At 41.8% G+C, this 21377-nt stretch overlaps 1 protein-coding gene across 1 annotated transcript in view; it reads left to right on the top strand.

Moving 5' to 3' along the window:
* smpd3 (sphingomyelin phosphodiesterase 3) overlaps positions 1 to 21377 on the top strand; it is a 71334-nt gene that overhangs the window by 40906 nt on the left and 9051 nt on the right. Inside the window, exons 2-3 of the mRNA XM_060837810.1 lie at positions 6671 to 6746; positions 8257 to 8412. Coding sequence (XP_060693793.1) covers positions 6671 to 6746; positions 8257 to 8412 — 232 coding nt within the window. The remainder of the gene's footprint in view (positions 1 to 6670; positions 6747 to 8256; positions 8413 to 21377) is intronic.

Raw genomic sequence — 21377 nt, 5'->3', positions numbered from 1 at the left:
ATGGTGACAGCAAAGTAGCTTGCTACAGTCTTCCAATTTTCCTTAGATACACATGGAGATCCTAGAAGATTAAAAAGTTGCAAATGGTCACAAATGGATCCTTATTCAAGAAAGGATATATGGACATTCCTGGCAACTCCAGGTTGGTCAGTTCAAAATCAGTGGTGGATAAGATTTTAAAAACAATAATCAGGAAGGAGGAAATCAATAGACATTTGGAAAGTTTTAAATTAATGAAACAAATCTTATGTAGATTTGATTGACTAATTGAATTTTTTGGTGAAGTCATAAAGTTATAATGGATATTGCCATTTCCTGTATTATCAAAACTGAGGGAAATAGAATAGAAGATTAATATCAACTTGGGAAAAAACATTGGATTACTGATAGAAAAAAAGAATGGGAGAATAACATATAGTGGCGTTCACTTCTAGAATCACTGTTTTCTTCAATTACACACACACACACACAACTTTAAAATTTACCAATGACATTAAAATTGAATGTGTAGCAAACAGTGAGATGATTCCACCAGCTGAGGTGGGTCGTAGGCAGAATATGTGCAGACAAATGGCAAATTAAATTTACACAGAGAAACAATGGTCCCTGTAGATAAAAGGCAACGTTGGAGGATCCACAGTTAAGTTCCTTGGAGCAAAGCAGATTGAGGAGGAATTTGTTAAAAGGCATGCAAAATTATAATGGGTCAACAAAGAGAAATTGTTCTATTAACTAATTTTACAAGGATTACGGAACACACCTGAAATGTTTTGATTAAAAGGTTGAAGTGGACTGAGAAGAAGAACTTTTTTACACCGAACCTGTCATGGTCTGGAAGCAGGAAAAATTTATGATTTCAAAAGGAAAATGAGTGGTCATTTGGGGGAAATAAACTTCTAGGGCTATGGTGATAGAATGTGCTAATGGGACTGATTACATCTCTAGGTAGAGCATGGATCTGATGGGTTGAATGGCCTCTATCTCTGCCATTATCACTCTTTGACTCTATAATACACAATCAGGTGCAATCACTGTGACTATAGAGGGAAATGTAACAGGCATTTTTCAAACACTAGTTCCAAGGATTAAATATAAAATCAGAACATAGTGGAAGCATTCAATTGGTTATTTAAAGTCTTCAGAGAGAGAAAAGAATTAACTTCTCAATTCAATGAGCATCAGATGATTTGTTTTTCATGTAATTGGCTGAAGGGGGAGTTTTGACCAGAATAGTTTTCCTTTGTATTAAGCTGTGGAGATACAGGGAATCCTCCTCACATACAGTACTTTGGCCATCATCCTGATGGAACAATGACTCCAATTTCAAACATGTTGATTAGAACATCAGCTGCATCCTGGAAAGCACCTTTACAACAAAATTAAAGGCCAAGATGATCTTAACTTTTTTTTCCAAAAATATATTTTGTTCTTAAAATTTGAGACAATATATTATAACACATTTTGACTTAAATAATACAGAACAAGCAATATAATTCAACTTGTTCCCAAATAACATGATCTACTCAATACATTTATAATAATCATGATACATTCATTTACAAAATACATTCCATGTCAGGTTTATAGCCCATGAGCAAAACATTTAAAATTGGAAAATACCTAAAGCAAATCTGCCATCCTCACCTGGTCTGGCCTACAACTCCAGACCATCAACAATGTAGCTGACTCTCATCTGCCCTCTGAGATGGCCTAGCAAGTCACTCAGTTGTAACAGTCGCTAAGAATTTTTAACAACGAAATTAAACCAGGCGGATCATCTAGCATCGAACTAGTCACGAGAAATGACAATGGCAGAAGCAGTGTTGTTGACCTCGCGAAGCCCTCCTTACTAACATCTGGGGCCAGTACCAAAATTGGGGGATCAGTTAAGCAATAGTCTGATATTTTCACACTCATGGAATCATACCATACAAAGCATGTCCCAGCCATCACCATCCTAGATATGTCCTGTCCCACTGGCAGGAAGACCCTGCAGAGGTGGCAGCACAGTGGTTTATATCCAGAAGGAAGTTGCCCTGAGAGTCCTCAACATTGAATACAAACATCATGACATCTCCTGGCATCAGGAGACCTCCTGCTGATGATTCGATACTCTTCCATGTTGAACAACACTCGGAGGAAGACAGAGGATGGCAAGAGCATAAAACAGACTCTAGGCTGGGGATTTCAATGTTGAGATCAACCACCAATAGCTACTGATTGAGATAATCAGGTCCTAAAGCACATAACTGCTAGACTGGGATTTTGGCAGATGGTAAGGAAACCAACAAGAGGGAAAAACATACTTAATTTCATTCTTGCTAATTTGCCAGTTGGGGATATATCTGTCCATGACTGTATCAGTAAAAGTGACTACTCCACAGTCCTTGTGGACATGAAGTTCCACCCTGATGATATCCTCTATCATGTTGTGTGGTACTGTCACTGTGCTAAATGGGACAGGCTTCGAACAAATCTAGTAACTCAGGGCTGAACATCCATGAGGCACTACAGGCCATCAAGAGCAGCAGAATCGTATTTCAGCGTAATCTACAACACCATGGCCTGGCATATCCTCCATTTAACCATTATACCTAAAAATGTTGGAAGTGGTTATGGGTTTGGAAGGTGCTTTCTGAGGATCTTTGGTGAATTTCTGCAGTGCATCTGCAATCCCCTGCAATTTGCCTACCAGTGAAACAGGTCCAGAGTGGATGCCATTTCTGCAGACCTATATTCATTCCTTAGAAGACCAGGATAACAAGGACATCTATGTCAGGCTCTCACTCATCAATTACAGCTCTGTCTTCAATTCCATAATCCATGCCAGACTATTCTCAAAACTCCCAAGACCTAGGTCTCTGCTCTGCTCTTTGCAACTGAATCCTTAGTTTCCTGATCCACAAACCTCAATCAGTGAAGATTAACATCAGCGCCTTCTCCACAATAATCCTCAATATTGGCACCTGACAAAGATGGGCACTCAGCCTCCTACTCTATTCCCCATATACCCACAACCGTGTAGTCACATTTCATATGAATGTCATCCACAAGTTTGCTGACAACTCCACCGATGTCAGCCAGATATCAAACAATGATGAGTCAGAATACAGAAAGAAGCTTGGTGTCATGGTGCAATGATAATAATCTCTCAATGTAAGTAAAATAAAAGAACTGACTTCAGGAAGAAAAGAGGAGAACATGCCCCTATCCATATCAATGGAGCTGAGGTGGAGAGGGTCGAGAGCATTAAGTTCCTAGGAATGACAATAACCACCAAACTGTCCTAGACCTCCCACGTAGATGTGACAGTCAAGAAAGCACAACAATACCTCTTCTTCCTTAGGATGCTTATGAAGTTCAGTATGTCAATAAGGACCTTCACCAACTTTTACAGATGCATGTAGGAAGTATTCTATCAGGGTGCATCATGGCTGGGTACAGCAACTGCTCTGCCCAGGACTGTTAAAAACTACAGAAAGTTGTGTTCACAGCCCTGACCATCATGGAAGCCAACCTCCCATCTACGGGCTCCATCTATACTTCTCGTTGCCCCGGAAAGACAACATCATCAAAGTTGCCTCCCACCCTAGTAATACTGTCTTCCAACCCCTTCCATCATTCTGAAAACACAGAAGCTTGAACACACACATCAATGGGTTCAAGACCAGCTTCTTCCCTTCTGTTATTAGACTGCTGAATGGCCCTTTCTAATGTCACATTTATTGTTGACGTTGCTTTTGTGCACCTCTTGTGTAAGTTAGCTATAAACAGGTCCAGGCAGTGCTGTGGAGGGTTCATGTCTGACAACTCTCTGCCCCTCTTCTGCAATTACATTTGTGCCCAGCTGTCCTTGGAGAGGGAGCACGAGGCATCTATCAATGCTCTCAGTGCCTTTATAAAGAGATGGACACCTCAAGGGATACAGTACTTTACTTCCCCCTCCAACTCCATTTTGATTTATTCCTTTCCCTCTCTCGTAACAACACCCGTTTCACTTTTGATGGGTTACATTGCCCAGAATGTGCTTTGCATGTAAATACTTAATTGGCTGCATGGGTGATTACTGGTGGCAGTTAATAGTAAAAACATAGCAAAAATGTCACAGTGATTTGTTGATAGGAAAAAAAATGTTCAATTGTGTGTAAGAGCACTTCTGGATATAGGAAATAAAGCAGACACTGGGATGGGTTTGCAGAACTATCTGTCCCTGGCTGACACTAGCCTACATACACCACGAATGATGGCTTTATTTTGATGTTCAAGATGAAACAATGTTCCTTTCCTTCCGGTTTCCTCAGTTATTCTAATCCTGTCTATGGTTTTCCCACCCAGATTATCAACTGCTGTTGATAGAATGCCTCATTTCTAGAACTTACAAACTAGCACCAAGATTTAGCTTGGCTGATGAGAACAGCCCTCCCCATCAGATCCTTCCTAATACTTTGAGTCCATGCACTACCCTTAGGTGGCTATGGTGGGAAAGAGAACATTGGCTACGTGACCTTAACATCCACAGACGATACTAGCAATGCCGATGCAATGGGTGCTACTTTTGTAACAACCACCCGTGTAAGGAAAAGTGACTGAGACATTGTTCCTCAGTGAAGTTCAGGGAGGGGAAATGATTCCTGAAGGTGCAATATGAGTCCAGTTTTCTGCAGGATGCTCACATCTTCCCTCTTTTACTCAGTTGCTCCTGCACATGCCTTCATCGTCCAGTGGTATAGCAGCAATTGAACCAATCGCATCAGCTTTGAACCTATTTTGAATCAAAGAGAATCCAACTCCAGATTGGGAAAAAGAGTGACGTGATGCACTGTCAACAAAGGAACAATGCACCCTTCTTCAGAATAGACACATTAATATTTACTTAACAAATGCAAACAGGTATCCAGCAACACTTTTTTCTGGGCCAAAATCATCAGTTAGAGGCAAGAGCAAATCATTGCCTAGATGAACAATAAACACTCTGGTAAATGATGCTGTCACCCAGTAATGAATACACTAATCCTATTCAATAAATAGCAACTCTATATAGTTATATAGTAATAAACCTAAATGCTGTTGAGCAGCAATGTAGCGAGTTGCCTTTACTCTGCTTTAAGAGACCTGTCAGCCTGTACTTTTGGAGGAAATAATCATGATTTTTTTGCTACCATTTAACAAGCACACAAAACTTGAAAAATTACTTACATTTGGCCCTGTGTGGGGATTTGTGTACATTGCATGCATGACAAATATAGGGGGGAGGGGGAGGGGAAGGTATACAGGCCTGAGGCAAAGTACAGACTGGATTAAATATTAACCAAAAATCAAGCAACTCCAAATGTTCAGCCGTTCTGCCTTCAGGTGATTGGAACCCTGTTCTGCTGGTAACAAAGCTCCAGCCCATTACAACGGAAATGCACTGAGAAATATTAGTGATGCTTTTTAGCCCTTATAAATACATCAGTAATCACTAGGAAAATTTAAAGTAAGCATCAATTTTAGCCATTATGTTTGGAAAGCGTAATCTGTCTCATGAGTAGTGAACCATTAGTTCTTATGTGACTTGGGGCAAAATATTTCTACACACTGAATGACAATCCTCTCCCTCACATCACTTCCATTAGGATTTCATGCAGAGTTCATGTCCTGGGATGTTCCTATCGATTCAAACAATGCAGAGGTTTTCAGATACCTCACAAATATCACTGGGCTTGTTAAGGTGTGGTGTGAAGCAATAGAGAATGTTTAGTTTGGTAATATTTGCTGGGATTTAGTACTTTCTTTTTGTCTCAGACATTAGTTATGTAATGAGGGTGGGCAGTTTTACTTTGTACCATAGTCATCAAAAGTAATTGAGAAAGTTCTGGCCCTGTTCCCTTAATATCTTTATCTTTTCAAGTACAATGTGCTAACAGACATCACTGAAGTTGAATAATATTGAACAATACTGCCACAGCTTGGAGTTCCAAAACACCATCTCATAACATCTTGGGACTGATACCTGCCACGTCAATAAACTGATTAGTATTTTCTACTATTGAGTGAAATGCATCTAGTTTATGTACTGCATTTAACATTATGCTGGATCTAGACTAGTGGAAAAACTCCACTTCTTTTTAAAGAACCCTAATAGTTTCAACAAGTCGATTTGCATTTGGATAATGTTTTATCATCAGGATGGATTCTTTGGGGTGGTCCCATACTGCTTGCCTTAATATACACTCCCTCACATTGATGCACAGTGGCAGCGAAGTGTGTAATCTACAAGATATACTCAACAATGTTCCTCTGTTTATACCTTCCAAACCCATGACCTCTGCCACTTAGCATGACAAGAGTAGCAGATGCATTGCAACACCACTTCCTGCAAGATCCTCATTCTGACCTGGAGTTATTTTGCCTTTCCTTCACCTGACACTGAGTCAAGGTCGTGGAACTCCCTTCTTTCCAGCATTCTGGGGATATTCTACAGTTCAAGAAGTCAGCTCACTGCTATCTTCTCAAGGGCAATAAATGCTGGCATAGTTAGTGATCCCTCCAGCCTGAGAATGAACAAAATAAAAATTTTAAATCAGATTACATGCTCTAATGACTATCTCCTTCTGCAGGCAACTTAATTAACGGAGACAGAACTGTTAGTAGTGAGACCCTTCTAATTATTCTTCCATGATTTCCAAAGGTACAAGTTGGAACTACGCCTCAGGACCAAAGGATTGTGGGTTACGTTTCCTGCACTCATTTGCAAGCTCTGGCAGGTAAAGCTACTTTGGTCAGATCAATTAGGCCATTCATTTCTAGTCCAGGACTTTGCTTAATTTCAAGAACTTTGTTCCTTTTCATTTAATTTGTTAGATCTTTCTCACCAGAATAGAACAGTCAACCAGCATATTTCTCCAGAAAGCAACTTTTCCCATATTAGCAAGCTGTCCTGACCCCTTCAAAGTTGCCCACTCCAAGCTTTCCTCCCTCCCCCAACTACTTCCATCCTCACCAACTTCCTTTGCCATCCTTACACTTCCAGCTATCCCAGCATGCCCCACTCTCCCCACCTTCCCTAATTAAATCCACACAACCCCACTATGCTAGCCAATCCAACTGCCCAAGCCATTAACAACACAACTCTCTCCATGCACTCTTTTCCTCTCCAATGCTACTGAATTCACCATCATTCAAGAGAATTTACTCTGTCTTCACTATCTTTTTTACAAAGTCCCCATACTTCACAACAACTCCTATCTTTGCTCATGTTCCCTGCCTTTCTTGACTCCCCTTGACCATGTCAACATCCCACAATCGTAAGCCCTCCATGTCTTAACTTCCCTTTCTCAAAAAACAATTACATCAATTACCCTCATTCTGGCCCCTCCTCCACACTTGTCTCCCCCCACCAACTCATAGAACATAGAACATAGAACATAGAAGGATACAGCGCAGTACAGGCCCTTCGGCCCTCGATGTTGCGCCGACCGAGTCCTACCTAACCTATACTAGCCCAATAACTTCCAAATGCCTATCCAATGCCCGCTTAAAAACTCCTCCTGCCTTTACCAACTCTCCTGTCCAACTATCCCACCAACTCCTCACATCCATGCAAATTCCCTTTGTCAAATTCCCAACTTGCCCTGGCCAGCAATCACCCTTAACCTACACCATCCTGGACAAGTATCCCACTAGTTCTCCACATCATCGTCAGCTTCCCAGCTCCTTTTGCTTTCCAGCTGAATGCATACAAGTGACACGATGGAGCATGAAGTGTTTTTCTTCTGGATTAAGTGTGTGGAAGCCAGTTAATGTTGTTTTTATCCCCCGTTTCAACATAGATGATTGACCAACTGTTTAGCTCACTTTGAACTTTCAGAAATGCACAAGGCAGTCTTTTTCCCTGAACTGTACCTCTTCCCTTTCATGTTCTGGATCATTCTTCAAATGTTTAAAATTTGTTTTCAACTTGTATTATTGGAAAGACTTTCTGAAAAGATGTAACAGGCAGGTGCTCCCACCTAATTCATTGCATCTTCATGGTTGAGGATGTGTAAGCCAAGATTAGGTATTGTCCAACGAATGTGTAAACATAACACAAATGAAATAGAAGTTTTGGGACCGAGTAGAACTGCCTGAGAGTCAGGCAGTCCCAGAGCTCTGTACTCTACTGTGCACCTCTGTGCTGAAGATGTCATGTGGCTGCTTGCTTAGTTTCCACTACATCAAACACTGTATTTAATTAAGAAAATGCTGCAATGTTGTTAACATCTGCCTCTCACTCAGGAGATGCTGCCATTCGCTGTGAACAGATGGACCACCTGCTGGACTGGCTGGCTGAGTTCCAAAAATCTACCTCTTCATCAAGTCCCACCAATCCAGAAGATCTGCTGGCGTTTGATGTCTTGCTAGGAGATCTTAACTTTGACAACTGCTCCTCAGGTGAGTCCCTGCTTCAGCACTATCTGAGGGGTAGTCATGGCAGTTGGAGCATTAATCTTTCTAGTACCAACTGTTCCTGGCATCCCTAATTTGCTCAGCGATCCAAAGCACAGTTATAGTTGACAATAGTCAGCATTACAACCACCCCAGTGCTACTTATTAGATCCCACGCATAAACCAAACAGTAGTTAATTATCAAAATAAAACAAAGAACTGTGCTTGCTGAAGATCTAAAACAAAATCAGAAATTGCTAAAGAAACTCAGCAGGTGTAGCAGCATCTGTGGAGAGAAAGCAGAGTTAATATTTTGGGTCCAGTGATCCTCCTTCAGAATTTTGAAGGGTCAATTTGCTCCTCTAAACATGCAACATTCCCTGAGTACTGACCATCTAATAGTGCAGAAATCACTGAATTTTACCTCTGAGAAAGTAGCACTCTCTCAATACTGCCCATCAAATACATAGCACTCCTTCAGTACTGACCATCTGTAAATGGAGCGCTCCCTTAGTTTTACATCTCTAATAGTGCAGGCTCAAACTGCAGCAGTTCAGGAGGGCAGCCAGTTGCCACCTTCTTAAGGGCAGTTGGGGATGGGCAATAAATGCTGGCCAGCCAGTAATGCCCACATCCCACATCTGAATTTAAAAAGAGAGCACTTCCTCTGTACTGATACATTCAATAGTGTAGCGGTCCCTGGGTTTTATTCTCTGACAGCGCAGAGCTCCCTCAATACTATCCCTCTAATCATACAGCACTCCCTCACTACTGACCAGCTGATACCATAGTGGTCCTACAGAACTGATCCTGTGATGGTGCAGCACCCCTTTAATACTTTACATTCAGTTGCTCCTTCAGTAGAAGTCATCTGACAGCCTAGTACTCCCCCAGTACTACTCTTCAATCATACAACACACCATCAGTCTTTGACAGTGAGACACTCCCTTAGTACCTCCCACCTGACAGTATTGCAGTCACAAAAGTTAGTATGCAGCTACAGCACATAATCATGAAGGGCAGATTTGAACACCATATCTCAAATACTGTGTGCAGTTTTAGTTTCCTTATTTAAAGAAGCATGTAAATGTTGTGTAAGCAGTTTTAAAGAAGGTTACTGCTTGATACCTTGAATTAGCAGGTTGTCTTACGAGGAATGGTTGGACAGACGGAGCTTCTTTCCACCAATGTTTAGAAGATTGAGGAGTGCCTTGATTGAAGTGATCTAATTTTGATTTGATTTGATTTGGGTTATTTTGTGTGCTATCCAGACAAATCATACCTTACATAAGTACTTCAGGGTAATAGAACAGAATGCAGAGTATAGTGTTATAGCTACCAGGGAAGGTGCAGAGAAAGATCAACCCTAATATATGAAAGGTCAGTTCATGAGTCTGGTAACAGCAGGGAAGAAGCTGTTCTTAAATCTGTTGATACATGTTTTCAAAGTTTTAAATCTTCTGCCTGATGGAAGAGGGTGAAAGAGAGTATAACTGGGGTCAGGGGACGGGGTCTTTGATTACATTGGTTGCTGTCCAGAGGCAGCAGGAAGTATAAATGGAGTCATTGGAAGGAAGGTTGGTTTTCGTGATGGACTGGGCTGCGTTCACAACTCTCTGTAATTTCTTGCAGTCCTAAATACTTTGATAAAGTAGACATGGAAAAGGTTGGAGGGTCAGTCCAGATCTAAGGGAAGTTTTAAATTAGAGGTTGATATTCCAAGACAGAGCTGGGGAGAACTATTTTTTTCTTTGAAGGTTGTGAAACTTTGGTCAAGGTGGATAGATTTCTTATTAGGCAGAGAAATCAAGAGTTAATGGGAATACATGAGAATGTGAAATTCAAACACAAATAGACCAGCCATGATCTGGGTGAATGGTGGAGAAGGCTCAAGGGGCTGAATGCTCTACCTCTTGTTCTTATTTTGTTTGTTTATTTGTTTATAGACCGTCAGCACTAATCTTTCAAGAATGTAGCACTCAGAACTGACTCACCAAAATTACAGTGGTGTCTTAGCACTGACCCGCTGACAATCCAGTGCAATTCTGGTCTCCTTCCTATCGGAAAGATGTTGTGAAACTTGAAAGACTTCAGAAAAGATTTACAATGATGTTGCCAGGGTTGGGGGATTTGAACGATAGGGAGAGACCGAACAGGCTGGGGCTGTTTTCCCTGGAGCGTCGGAGGCTAAGGGGTGACCTTCTGGAGGTTTACAAAATTATGAGGGGCATGGATAGGGTAAATAGACAAAGTCTTTTCCCTGGGGTGGGGAGCCCAGAACTAGAGGGTATATGTTTAGGGTGAGAGGGGCAAGATATAAAAGAGACCTAAGGGGCAATGTTTTCACACAGAGGGTGTATACGTATGGAATGAGCTGCCAGAGGAAATGGTGGAAGCTGGTACAATTGCAACACTTAAGAGGCATTTGGATGGATATATGAATAGGAAGGGTTTAGAGGGATATGGGCCAGGTTCTGGCAGGTGGGACTAGATTGAGTTGGGATATCTGGATGGCATGGACGAGTTCGACCGAAGGGTCTGTTTCCATGCTGTACATCTCTATGACTCTACTGTAATGCAACTTTAACACGCGGTCTTTGGACACTGAGCAAGAGTGCTAATGGCATGGCATCCTCAACTCTCAAGATTGGGTAGTTAACAGCTCCCTTGCATTCACTACAGCTGATAGAAACTGGACTGGTTTTAAACTGGGGTGGCATGGTGGCTCAGTGGTTAGCACTGCTGCCTCACAGCACCAGGGACCTGGGTTCAATTCTAGCCTCGGGCGACTGGGTATGTGGAGTTTGCACATTCTCTCTGTAACTGTGTTGGTTTTCTCTGGGTGCTCCAGTTTCCTCCCACAATCCAAAAATGTGCAGGTTAGATGAATTGGCCCTGCTAAATTGCCCATAGCGTTAGGTGTATTAGTCAGGAGGAAATGAGTCTGGGTGGGTTACTCTTTGAAAGGTCGATATGAGCTGAGGGACCTGTTTCCACACTGTAGAGAATCTACTCTAAACTGCAGCTTTCAAGGAATGATTTCAATTCATATGGTTACGGAGATATGTGTGTTTTCCAAAAGTGTGTATATTCCGGATTCTTATATAATACTGAGAGAAGCCTACATTGTCAGAGGAGACATTAAAGCCCCATTAAACCCCCTACCTTTTGAGTTGTGTGTTGGTGGTATTGATAATGATGTGTTCAAGCACATTTTTTGTTCAAATAACAACACTTTAAACAGTTTAGTGGTCATTATGCTACAGTTTGTGAGATGGTTCTACATGTGAAATGATTGTTCTATTGTCTGCATAACAACCTTAATGAATATAAATCAATTGAATTAAGATGTTTTGAGATATCTCTGAGAAACACAAACTATACTCACCTTGACCTCCTTCCACCTATCACATCTCCATCGCCCCTCCCCCAAGTCCCTCCTCCCTACCTTTTATCTTAGCCTGCCTGGCACCCTCTCCTCATTCCTGATGAAGGGCTTATTCCCGAAACGTCGAATTTCCTATTCCTTGGATGCTGCCTGACCTGCTGTGCTTTAACCAGCAACACATTTTCAACTGTGATCTCCAGCATCTGCAGACCTCATTTTTTACCCCATAATATCTGGCTGTCAATTTAAGGGTTGTGACTTGTTAGCCAGTCTCCCTCTCTTAGACTATTGTAGTGATTCCACAGAGTTTATTAGACTCTTTCCTCTACTCAATCCATGCAATCTGGGAGAATCTCCAAGAAGGTAATTCATTGGTAACCCCACAATGAAGTGGAGCTTTTGAGTGAGTGGGAGAATACATGTGCAATTTCTGAGATGATACTACAGCAGCCTGCAGACTGAGTGGGGAAATGTCCCTGAGTCATAAGAGTCATACAGCACAGAAACAGACCCTTCAGTCCAACCAGTCCATGGCAAACATAATACCAAACTAAACTAATCCCACCTGCCTACTTCTGTCCCAAATCCCTCCAAACCTTTCCTATTCACGTATCTATTCAAATGTCTTTTAGATGTTTTAATTGTACCCAGATCCATCACTTTCTCAGGAAGTTCATTCACATGTAAACAACCCTCTGTGTAAAAAGTTTCCTCTTTTGTCTTTTTAAAATCTCTCTTCTCTCACCTTAAAACTGTGCCCCCTAGTCTTGATATTCCCTTTACTTGGGAAAACACAACAAACCACTAACTCTATCCATACCTCTCATTATTTTATAATCTTCTATAAGATCACCTCTCAACCTCCTATGCTCCAGTGAAAAAAGTCCCAGCCTATCTAGCTTTTCTGTATAACTCGAATCTTCCGTACCCGGTAACATGCTGGTAAATCTCTTCTGAACCCTTGCCAGCTTGATAATATCCTTACTATAACTGGGTGACCAGAACTGCACACAGTATTCCAGAAGAGGCCTCACAAATGTCCTGTACAACCTCAATATGACTTCCCAACTCCTATACTCAAAGTACTGAGCAATGAAGGCAAGTGTGCCAAACACCCTTTTAAACACTTTGTCTATATTTACACAAATTTCAAAGAATAATGTACCTGTACCCCTAGGACTCTCTGTTCTACAACACTATCCAAGGCCCTACCATTAATTGTGTAAGCCCTTCCCTTGTTGTACCAAATGCAATACTTCACATTTATCCAGATTGAACTCCATCTGCCATTTTTTGGCCCATTGATCCATTTGATCAAGATCCCTTTGTAATCTTAGACAACCTCCTTCACTGTCTACAATGCCACCAATTTTGGTGTCGTCCACAAACTTACTAACCTTGCCTTCTGTATTCTCACCCAAATCATTTATATAAATGACAAACTAAAGAGGACCCAGAACCGATCCCTGTGGAACACTGCTGGTCACAGGCCTCCAGTCCGAAAAGCAACCCTCCTCTCTGCCTCCTGCTGTTAAGCCTATTATGGATCCAATAGGCAAGCTTACCCTGAATCCCATGTCACTAACTTTAATAAATTAGTCTACCATGCAGAACCTTGTGAAAGGCTTTACTAAGATCCAAGTAACCAATGTCTACTGCTCAGCCATCATCAATCTTTTTGGTAACTACCTCAAAAAACTCAGTCACATTTGTGAGACATCATTTTCCTTGCACAAAATGATGCTGACTATTCCTAATTGGTTGTTGCCTCTCTAAATGTCCATAAATCCTATCTTTTATAACCACCTCCAATGTTTACCCACAACTGAAGTTAGACTCACAGGTCTATAATTTCCCGGTTTCTCCTTATAACTTAAACCATGGTACAACATTTGGGAGAAGATTTGTAGCTCAGGTGCTCGTTGTTGTGGTTCTGTTCGCCGAGCTGGGAATTTGTGTTGCAGACGTTTTGTCCCCTGTCTAGATGACATCCTCAGTGCTTGGGAGCCTCCTGTGAAGCGCTTCCCGTATGTGGCGCTTAGGCGGTTGGCACAGGATTCCCAGACAAGCCAGGAAATGGGAATCCTGTGCCAAGAAGCGCTTCACAGGAGGGTCCCAAGCACTGAGGATGTCACCTAGACAGGGGACGAAACGTCTGCAACATAAATTCCCAGCTCGGCGAACAGAACCACAACAATGGTACAACATTAGCCAGTCTCCAGTGATCAGGCACCTCACCCATAGTTATAGATTATGCAAATAATTCTGCAAGGGGTCTCGTAATTTCCTGTCTTATTCCCACAACATTGTGGGATACCTTAGATCAGGTCCCAGAGATTTATCCACCTTTAAATTCTCTGAGACCTCCTGAAGTTCCTCTTCTATAATGTGAACTGTTTTTAAAACATCAAACTTTACTTCTCTGTATTCTCTAGATTCCATTTCTTTCTCCACAGTAAAAACTGACACAAAATATTAATTTAGTATCTCTCTCATCTCCTGGGTTTCAACACAAAGATGATCTCTTTGATCTTTAAGAGGCCCTACCCTGTCTCTAGTTACCCTCTTGCTCTTAATGTATTTGTAGAATCTCTTTGGATTATACTCAACCTTTCCCGCCAATGCTATCTCATGTCCCCTCTTTGCCTTCCAGATTTCTCTTAAGAATGTCCCTACACTCTTTATATTGATTAAGAGATTCAATCAAACCAAGTTGTCAATATCTAAAACAAGATTCTCTTTTATTCTTGGCTAGAACCTCAGTACCTTTATTTGCTCCAGCAAGCAACTGTATCAATAACTGAACATCACATTTAAATGTGAGAATTAGCTTTGAACTGAGTTGGTTTAACATTAATCCCATTGCAGGACATTAGTGCCTTAAGGACATTCTGTGTGGAATTAATGGATCTGTTATTCAATTATTTAATTCAGTTACTCTAATAATAGGTTTGGTTCTTTCACATTGTTTTCATGCATTGTGCATTAACAGTCTAACTGGATTTCTGTAAAGGGCATGATAAGAAGGTGAGTTATTTGCCCCAGAATTACCTGCTCTTGTAGCCACAGGATTTATATGCCTTGCTGAAATAAGTTTCTGGTCAATGGTAACCTCCAGGAAGTTGATGGTGATAGAAACAATAATAGAAATGTTATTAAATGTCCATCAGGGATGGTTAGATTCTCTGTTATTGGAAATTGCAATTTGCCTGGCACTTGTATGATGAAAATGTACAAGTCTGAACATTGTTTAGGTCTTAATGCATTCAGTCATAGACTGCTTCAGTATCTCAGGAGTTACAAAGGGGACTGAACACTGTGCAGTCTTCAATGAAGCACCTTACTGGTGATCTTATGATGGAGGGGAAGGTCATAGGTTAAACAATCTATTTCATCAAAGACACTGCCTTGAAGAACTCCTTAAGTCCTGGGCTGAGATGATTGGCTCGAACAACCACATCACCTATTTTTCTGCCTTTTTATGTCTTTAAGCAGCAGAGAGTTTTCCTCCCAATTTCCATTGATTTCAGTTTGACTTAGGGTTCTTGATGTCACACTTTGTAAGGTTGATACTAGTGTTGGCTGTATTGGAACAGCTTGCCGTAAGGGTATGGCCTGTTCTGGAGCACAATCCTCAATACCAAGCTTCATAGTCTTCGCAACCACAAGGTGAGGTTGAAAATAACACAGATTCTTTCAGGGGAAGCTGTATAAACACAGAGAGAGAGAGAGAGAGAAATAGAAGGATATCCTGATGAAGAGAAGTTCAAGGAGGGTCATATAAGAACATACGAATTAGTAGCAAGAGTAGGCAATTCAACTCCTCAAGCCTGCTCCACCATTTGCTACGATCTTGGCTGATCTCACCTTGGACTGAACTCCACTTCCTGCACGCTCTTCATAACTCTTCAACTGTTACTAATTAAAACTTTGTCTATCTTTCCCCTAAATTTACTCAATATCCAGGCATCCATCACACTCTGAGGTAGTAAATTCCACAGATTCACTTTGAGAGAAGTCATTTTTCCAAATCTCTGTTTTAAACGTGCTACCCTTATCCTAATTTCAGACAACATGTCAAGATTATATTTCAAGAAGAAAAGTCAAATTTCTTTCATGGAAAAAGATTTCACATGTGCCATTGTGGTCCGCCTTTCATTAATTGCGAGGGATACAGGATCTCATACAATTACGTGTCTAAAGGTATGCTTACCTCCTCATTCTAGATTGCTCTAAAAAGGGAAACATCCTCTCTACATCTACTTTGTCAATCTCCTTCAGCATTTTATACATACCTCAATTGGATCTCCTCTCATTCTTCTAAACTCCAGACAGTATAGGCCTAAACTGCTTCATCTCTCTTCATAAGACAAACCCCTCACCTCTGGAAACAATCTAGCAAATCCCTCTGAACTACTTCCACATCCCTGTTTAGCTAAGGATGCAATCACATTCCTTCAGAGTAAGGTAAGGTGATATAAAATATAAGCAGTAACAGTGCTGATTGGTCTTTTTTTTATATTGTAAATTCTTTGCTATTCCCTGTGCCCAGTGCCTTCAGGTGCCTTTTGATATCATTTGGAGTGAATCAAATTGATGAAAGGAGGGAGAGAAAGCCAGAACGTATAGGCCAGTTAGCCTGACGTCAGTCTCTGAGACAGTGCTGGAATCTATTATTGAGGAGATTATATGATTCAATTAACCTTTATGAATACTAATTTATTTTAGTTTCTCAGTTAAGTGAGTCCCTCTAGTATTTCTGGGAGATTTCCTGTAACTTCTTCCATGAAGGAATACACCTGGTGAAGTTTTTTTCTGCCATTTCCCTGTTCTCGACTGTAGATATTTTTAATTAACCCATTCGAACATATTATGACACACCTCTAGAGAAGGTGGGCCTTGAACACAGGCTTTGTTGCTCACTATCACTCCATCACTAAAGTCCTCTGTTTTCCATTATAAATTCTCCTATTTGTAAAAGCCTACCTTTGTTCTTCCTATTCTTTTCCTTTTCACAAATCTGAGAAGCTTTTACAATCTGCTTGTATGTTCATCACTAATTTGCATTCATGTTTTTTTCTCTTTCTTGGTTGGCTTCTTTGTCTTCCTTAGGTGGGTTCTAAATTGATTGATTCTCAGGTTGACCATTTTCCTAGCATCCTAATAGGCAACTTACTTTGACCTAATGCAGTCTTTAACTTTTTGTGTCATCCGTAAACTTGGCATTGGTACATTCACTTCCATCATCGAACTCGTTAATATATACTATAAGTAATTGTGGCCTCAGCATTGCCCCCTGTCATCAATTCATTGCAGGTGCACCCAGTGTGGTCAGTCCCTTGCTGTCAGGCTACTGCAGCAGAGTCCAATGCTGTTAGCGCCATCAGATCACTGCAGTCAAGCCCAGTGATATCAGCTACCCAGCATCTGGTCACTGCAGCTGGGCCCAGTGCTATCAGCCCCTGAATCTGGTCATCGCCAGTTTCCCTGCCAGATCAGTCCAAGCAACTTGAAGCATTTTAACTGTTGTTTGCTGCCATCTAGAGGAGACTTTCTGAACATATTAGGATTTGACCAATTTTGCCAATTGCAGCATCACCAACTCCTCCCTACCCCTACTGCGAGATAAATGCACACTCTGATTTCATCCAGTTGGCTGTTCCTCAGATTCAACTTGCACTGAGTGGTGGAGATCCCAAACTCATCTTATTCAGACTCAGTGATTATTTTGCAGTCAGGATGAGCCATTCAATCTTGGTGTCATCTGTAAATTTGCTTAACACTCCCCCCACATTTTCATATGCATCAGTTATGTATATAACAAACCTTCAAGGTTCCAGTGCTGATCCTTGTAGTACACTGCTGGTCTAGAGAAGGTGATGGTGACCTACCTTTTTGAATCCCTGCAAACTTTGAGAGTTAGGTGCATCCACAGTACTGTTGGAGGGGTGGGGTGTGGTTTCATGTATTTAAACTCTGTGACAGAGAAAAGACAGTGACACATTTCCAAGTCAGGATGGCATGTGATGGAGAGGGATAAGCGTGCACTGAAGGGCAAGAGTTATAGCTGGGGGTAGGGAAATTATAATGCGGTGAGGCATGACTTAGGATGCGTGGCTTGGAAAAGTAGGCTTCAAGGGAAGGGCGCAATCGATATGTGGAGCTTGTTCAAGGAGCAACTATTGAGTGTCCTTGATAAGTATGTACCAGTCAGGCAGGGAGGAGAGGGTCGTGTGAGGGAGCCGTGGTTTAGTAATGAATTCGAATCCCTTGTTAAAGGGAAGAGGGCGGCCTATGTAAAGATGAGGCGTGAAGGTTCAATTGGGGTGATTGAGAGTTATAAGGTAGCCAGGCAGGATCTAAAGAGAGAGCTAAGAGCAGCAACGAGGGGACATGAAAAGTCCTTGGTTGATAGGATTAGGGAAAACCCAAAGGCTTTCTATAGGTATAACAAGAATAAAAGAATGACTAGGGTAGGAATAGGTCCAGTCAAGGATAGTAGTGGGAACTTGCGTGTGGAGGCTGAAGAGATTGGGGAGACACTGAATGAATACTTTTAGCCAGTATTCACTCAGGAACAGGACATTGTTGCCGATGTGAATATTGAGTCACAATTAATTAGAATGGATGGCTTTGAGGTATGTAGGGAAGAGGTGTTGGAAATTCTGGAAAGGGTGAAAATAGGTAAGTCCCCTGGGCCTGATGGCATTTACCCTAGGATTCTCTGGGAAGCAAGGGAGGAGATTGCAGAGCCATTGGCCTTGATTTTTATGTCCTCGTTGTCTACAGGAATAGTGCTAGAAGACTGGAGGATAGCAAATGTGGTTCCCTTGTTCAAGAAGGGGAGTAGGGATAACCCTAGTAACTATAGGCCGGTGAGTCTCACTTCTGTTGTGGGCAAAGTCTTAGAGAGAATTGTAAGGAATAGGATTTATGAACATCTGGATAGGAATAATGTGATCAAGGATAGTCAACATGGTTTTGTGAAGGGCAGGTCGTGCCTCACAAACCTTATTGAATTCTTTAAGAAGGTGACTAAGGAGGTGTACGAGGGTAAAGTGGTAGATGTGGTGTATATGGATTTTAGTTAGGTGTTTGATAAGGTTCCCCATGGTAGGCTACTGCAAAAAATACGGAGGTATGGAATTGAGGGGGAGTTGGAGGTTTGGATTAGGAATTGGCTGGCTGGAAGAAGACAGAGGGTAGTAGTTGATGGTAAAGGTTCATTTTGGAGTGCAGTTGCTAGCGGTGTTTGCAAGGATATGTTTTGGGACCATTGCTGTTTGTCATTTTTATAAATGATCTGGAGGAGGGGCTAGAAGGTTGGGTGAGCAAGTTTGCAGATGATACGAAAGTAGGTGGAGTTGTTGACAGTGAGGAAGGATGTGGCAGGTTACAGTGGGATATAGATAACCTGTCAAGCTGGGCAGAAAGGTGGCAAATGGAGTTCAATGTAGGTAAGTATGAAGTGATTCACTTTGGTAAGAGTAACAAGAAGATGGGGTACTGGGCTAATGGTCGGATACTTGGTAGTGTGGATGAGCGGAGGGATCTTGGTGTCCATGTACACAGATCTCTGAAAGTTGCCACCCAGATAAATAGTGCTGTGAAGAAAGCATATGGCGTGCTGGCTTTTATTGGTAGAGGAATTGAGTTCCGGAGTCCTGAGGTCATGTTGCAGTTGTATAAGACTCTGGTGCGGCCGCCTCTGGAGTATTGTGTGCAGTTTTGGTCGCCATACTATAGGAAGGATGTGGAGGCACTGGAACGGGTGCAGAGGAGGTTTACCAGGATGTTGCCTGGTATGGTAGGAAGATTGTATGAGGAAAGGCTGAGGCACTTGGGGCTGTTTTCATTGGAGAAAAGAAGGTTTAGGGGTGACTTGATAGAAGTGTACAAGATGATTAGGGGTTTAGACAGGGTTGACCATGAGAACCTTTTTCCACGTATGGAGTCAGCTATTACGAGGGGGCATAGCTTTAAATTAAGGGGTGGTAGGTATAGGACAGATGTTAGGGGTAGATTCTTTACTCAGCGAGTCGTGAGTTCATGGAATGCCCTGCCAGTAGTAGTGATGGACTCTCCCTCTTTCTGGGCATTTAAACAGGCATTGGATAGGCATATGGAAGATAGTGGGCTAGTGTAGGTTAGGTGGGCTTGGATCGGCACAACATCGAGGGCCAAAGGGCCTGCACTGCGTTGTATTTTTCTATGTTCTATGTTCTATGTGTCTTGGATGGGTACTGGCAGGTGGCTGTGTTCCTATAAATCTGTAGTCTTTCTGGGTGGTAGAAGTTATAAGTTTGGAAGGTGCTGTCAAAGAGACTTTGCTGAGTTGTTGCAGTGCATCTTGTAATTGATACAGACTCTGTTGCTTCTGTGCATCACTGACGGAGCAAGTGAATGTTGAAGGTGGTGACAAGGGTGCTATTCAAGTAGACTGCTGGATGGTGCCAAGCTTCTTGAGAGTTGCTAGAGCTGCCCATGTACAGGCAATGGAGTTTTTTCCATCACACTCCTGACTTGTGCCTTGTAGGTGGTGGAAAGGCATTAGGCAGACAGAATGTAAATTACTTGGAGTGATTGTAATGAGGTCACAGCAAGGTGGACATCATAGATTGGGGCTTTAGTCTGGTCTAATCACAGAGCCCTGGCTGACAGTTAAGAACAAGAGTGTCATACATTCTATTCACTCTGAGAGCAGGCCCTGAGAGGTGGAATAGTGTCAAGGACTCTCTCCATGTAAATAAAGGGTGATTTGGTGACAGGATACTGGCCTCTCTGAAGTTATTTCATTACTCACCACAGAATGCTTGGTATTTGACCTGCTGTTGTAACCTACAGTAAAGGATTAGTACAGTTCAGTTTCTGATCATTGGTGATAGAAGGTTGAGGGGAGATGATCTAGGGTAATGCCATTGAACCTAAAAAGCCAATGGTTAGGATCTTCCTTGTTATTGGTTGTCATCGTGTGGTGTGAATTTTTACATACAATTTAGCATCCAATGGATGTGTCCAGAACTTACTGCATTTAGGCAAAGACTACTTCAATATCTGAGAAGTTGTGAATGCTGCTGAACTTTGTGCAACTGCCAATGATCATCCCTATTTCTGATCTTATGATGAAAGGAGAGTCATTGATAAAGCAGCTAGAAATGTTTAGCATTTCCTGCAACAATATCCTGGGGCTGAGATGATTGACCTCCCACAATGACAACTATCTTCTTTTATTCAAGCTATATGTTGAGAATTTACCCCAATTCCCATGGACTCAAGTCTTGCTTCAAGTTCCTTGGAGCCACGCTCAGCACATGCTGTCTTGCTGTCAAGGACAGTCACTCACCTCATCTCTAGCACACAACTCTTTTGTTCTTGTTTGGACCAAGGCTGTCATGAAGCCTGGTGCTTCTGATGTAGCTTCACCAGTATGCCACCTCACTTTCAGATATGTCTTGTGCTATTCCTGACATGTCCTGCTGCAGTCTTAATTGGATCAAGGTTGATCTCCTGACTTGTTTAGGGGAAATGCCGAAGCACTGATGTTATAGATGAAGTTGAAATTCTAATGCTGCTGATTGCACAC

The sequence above is a fragment of the Hemiscyllium ocellatum genome, chromosome 17, assembly GCF_020745735.1.
Source record: "Hemiscyllium ocellatum isolate sHemOce1 chromosome 17, sHemOce1.pat.X.cur, whole genome shotgun sequence".
In the NCBI taxonomy this organism is placed as follows: domain Eukaryota; kingdom Metazoa; phylum Chordata; class Chondrichthyes; order Orectolobiformes; family Hemiscylliidae; genus Hemiscyllium; species Hemiscyllium ocellatum.
The sequence above is the reverse complement of the archived record's forward strand: the minus strand, read 5'-3'. Positions and strand labels throughout refer to the sequence as shown.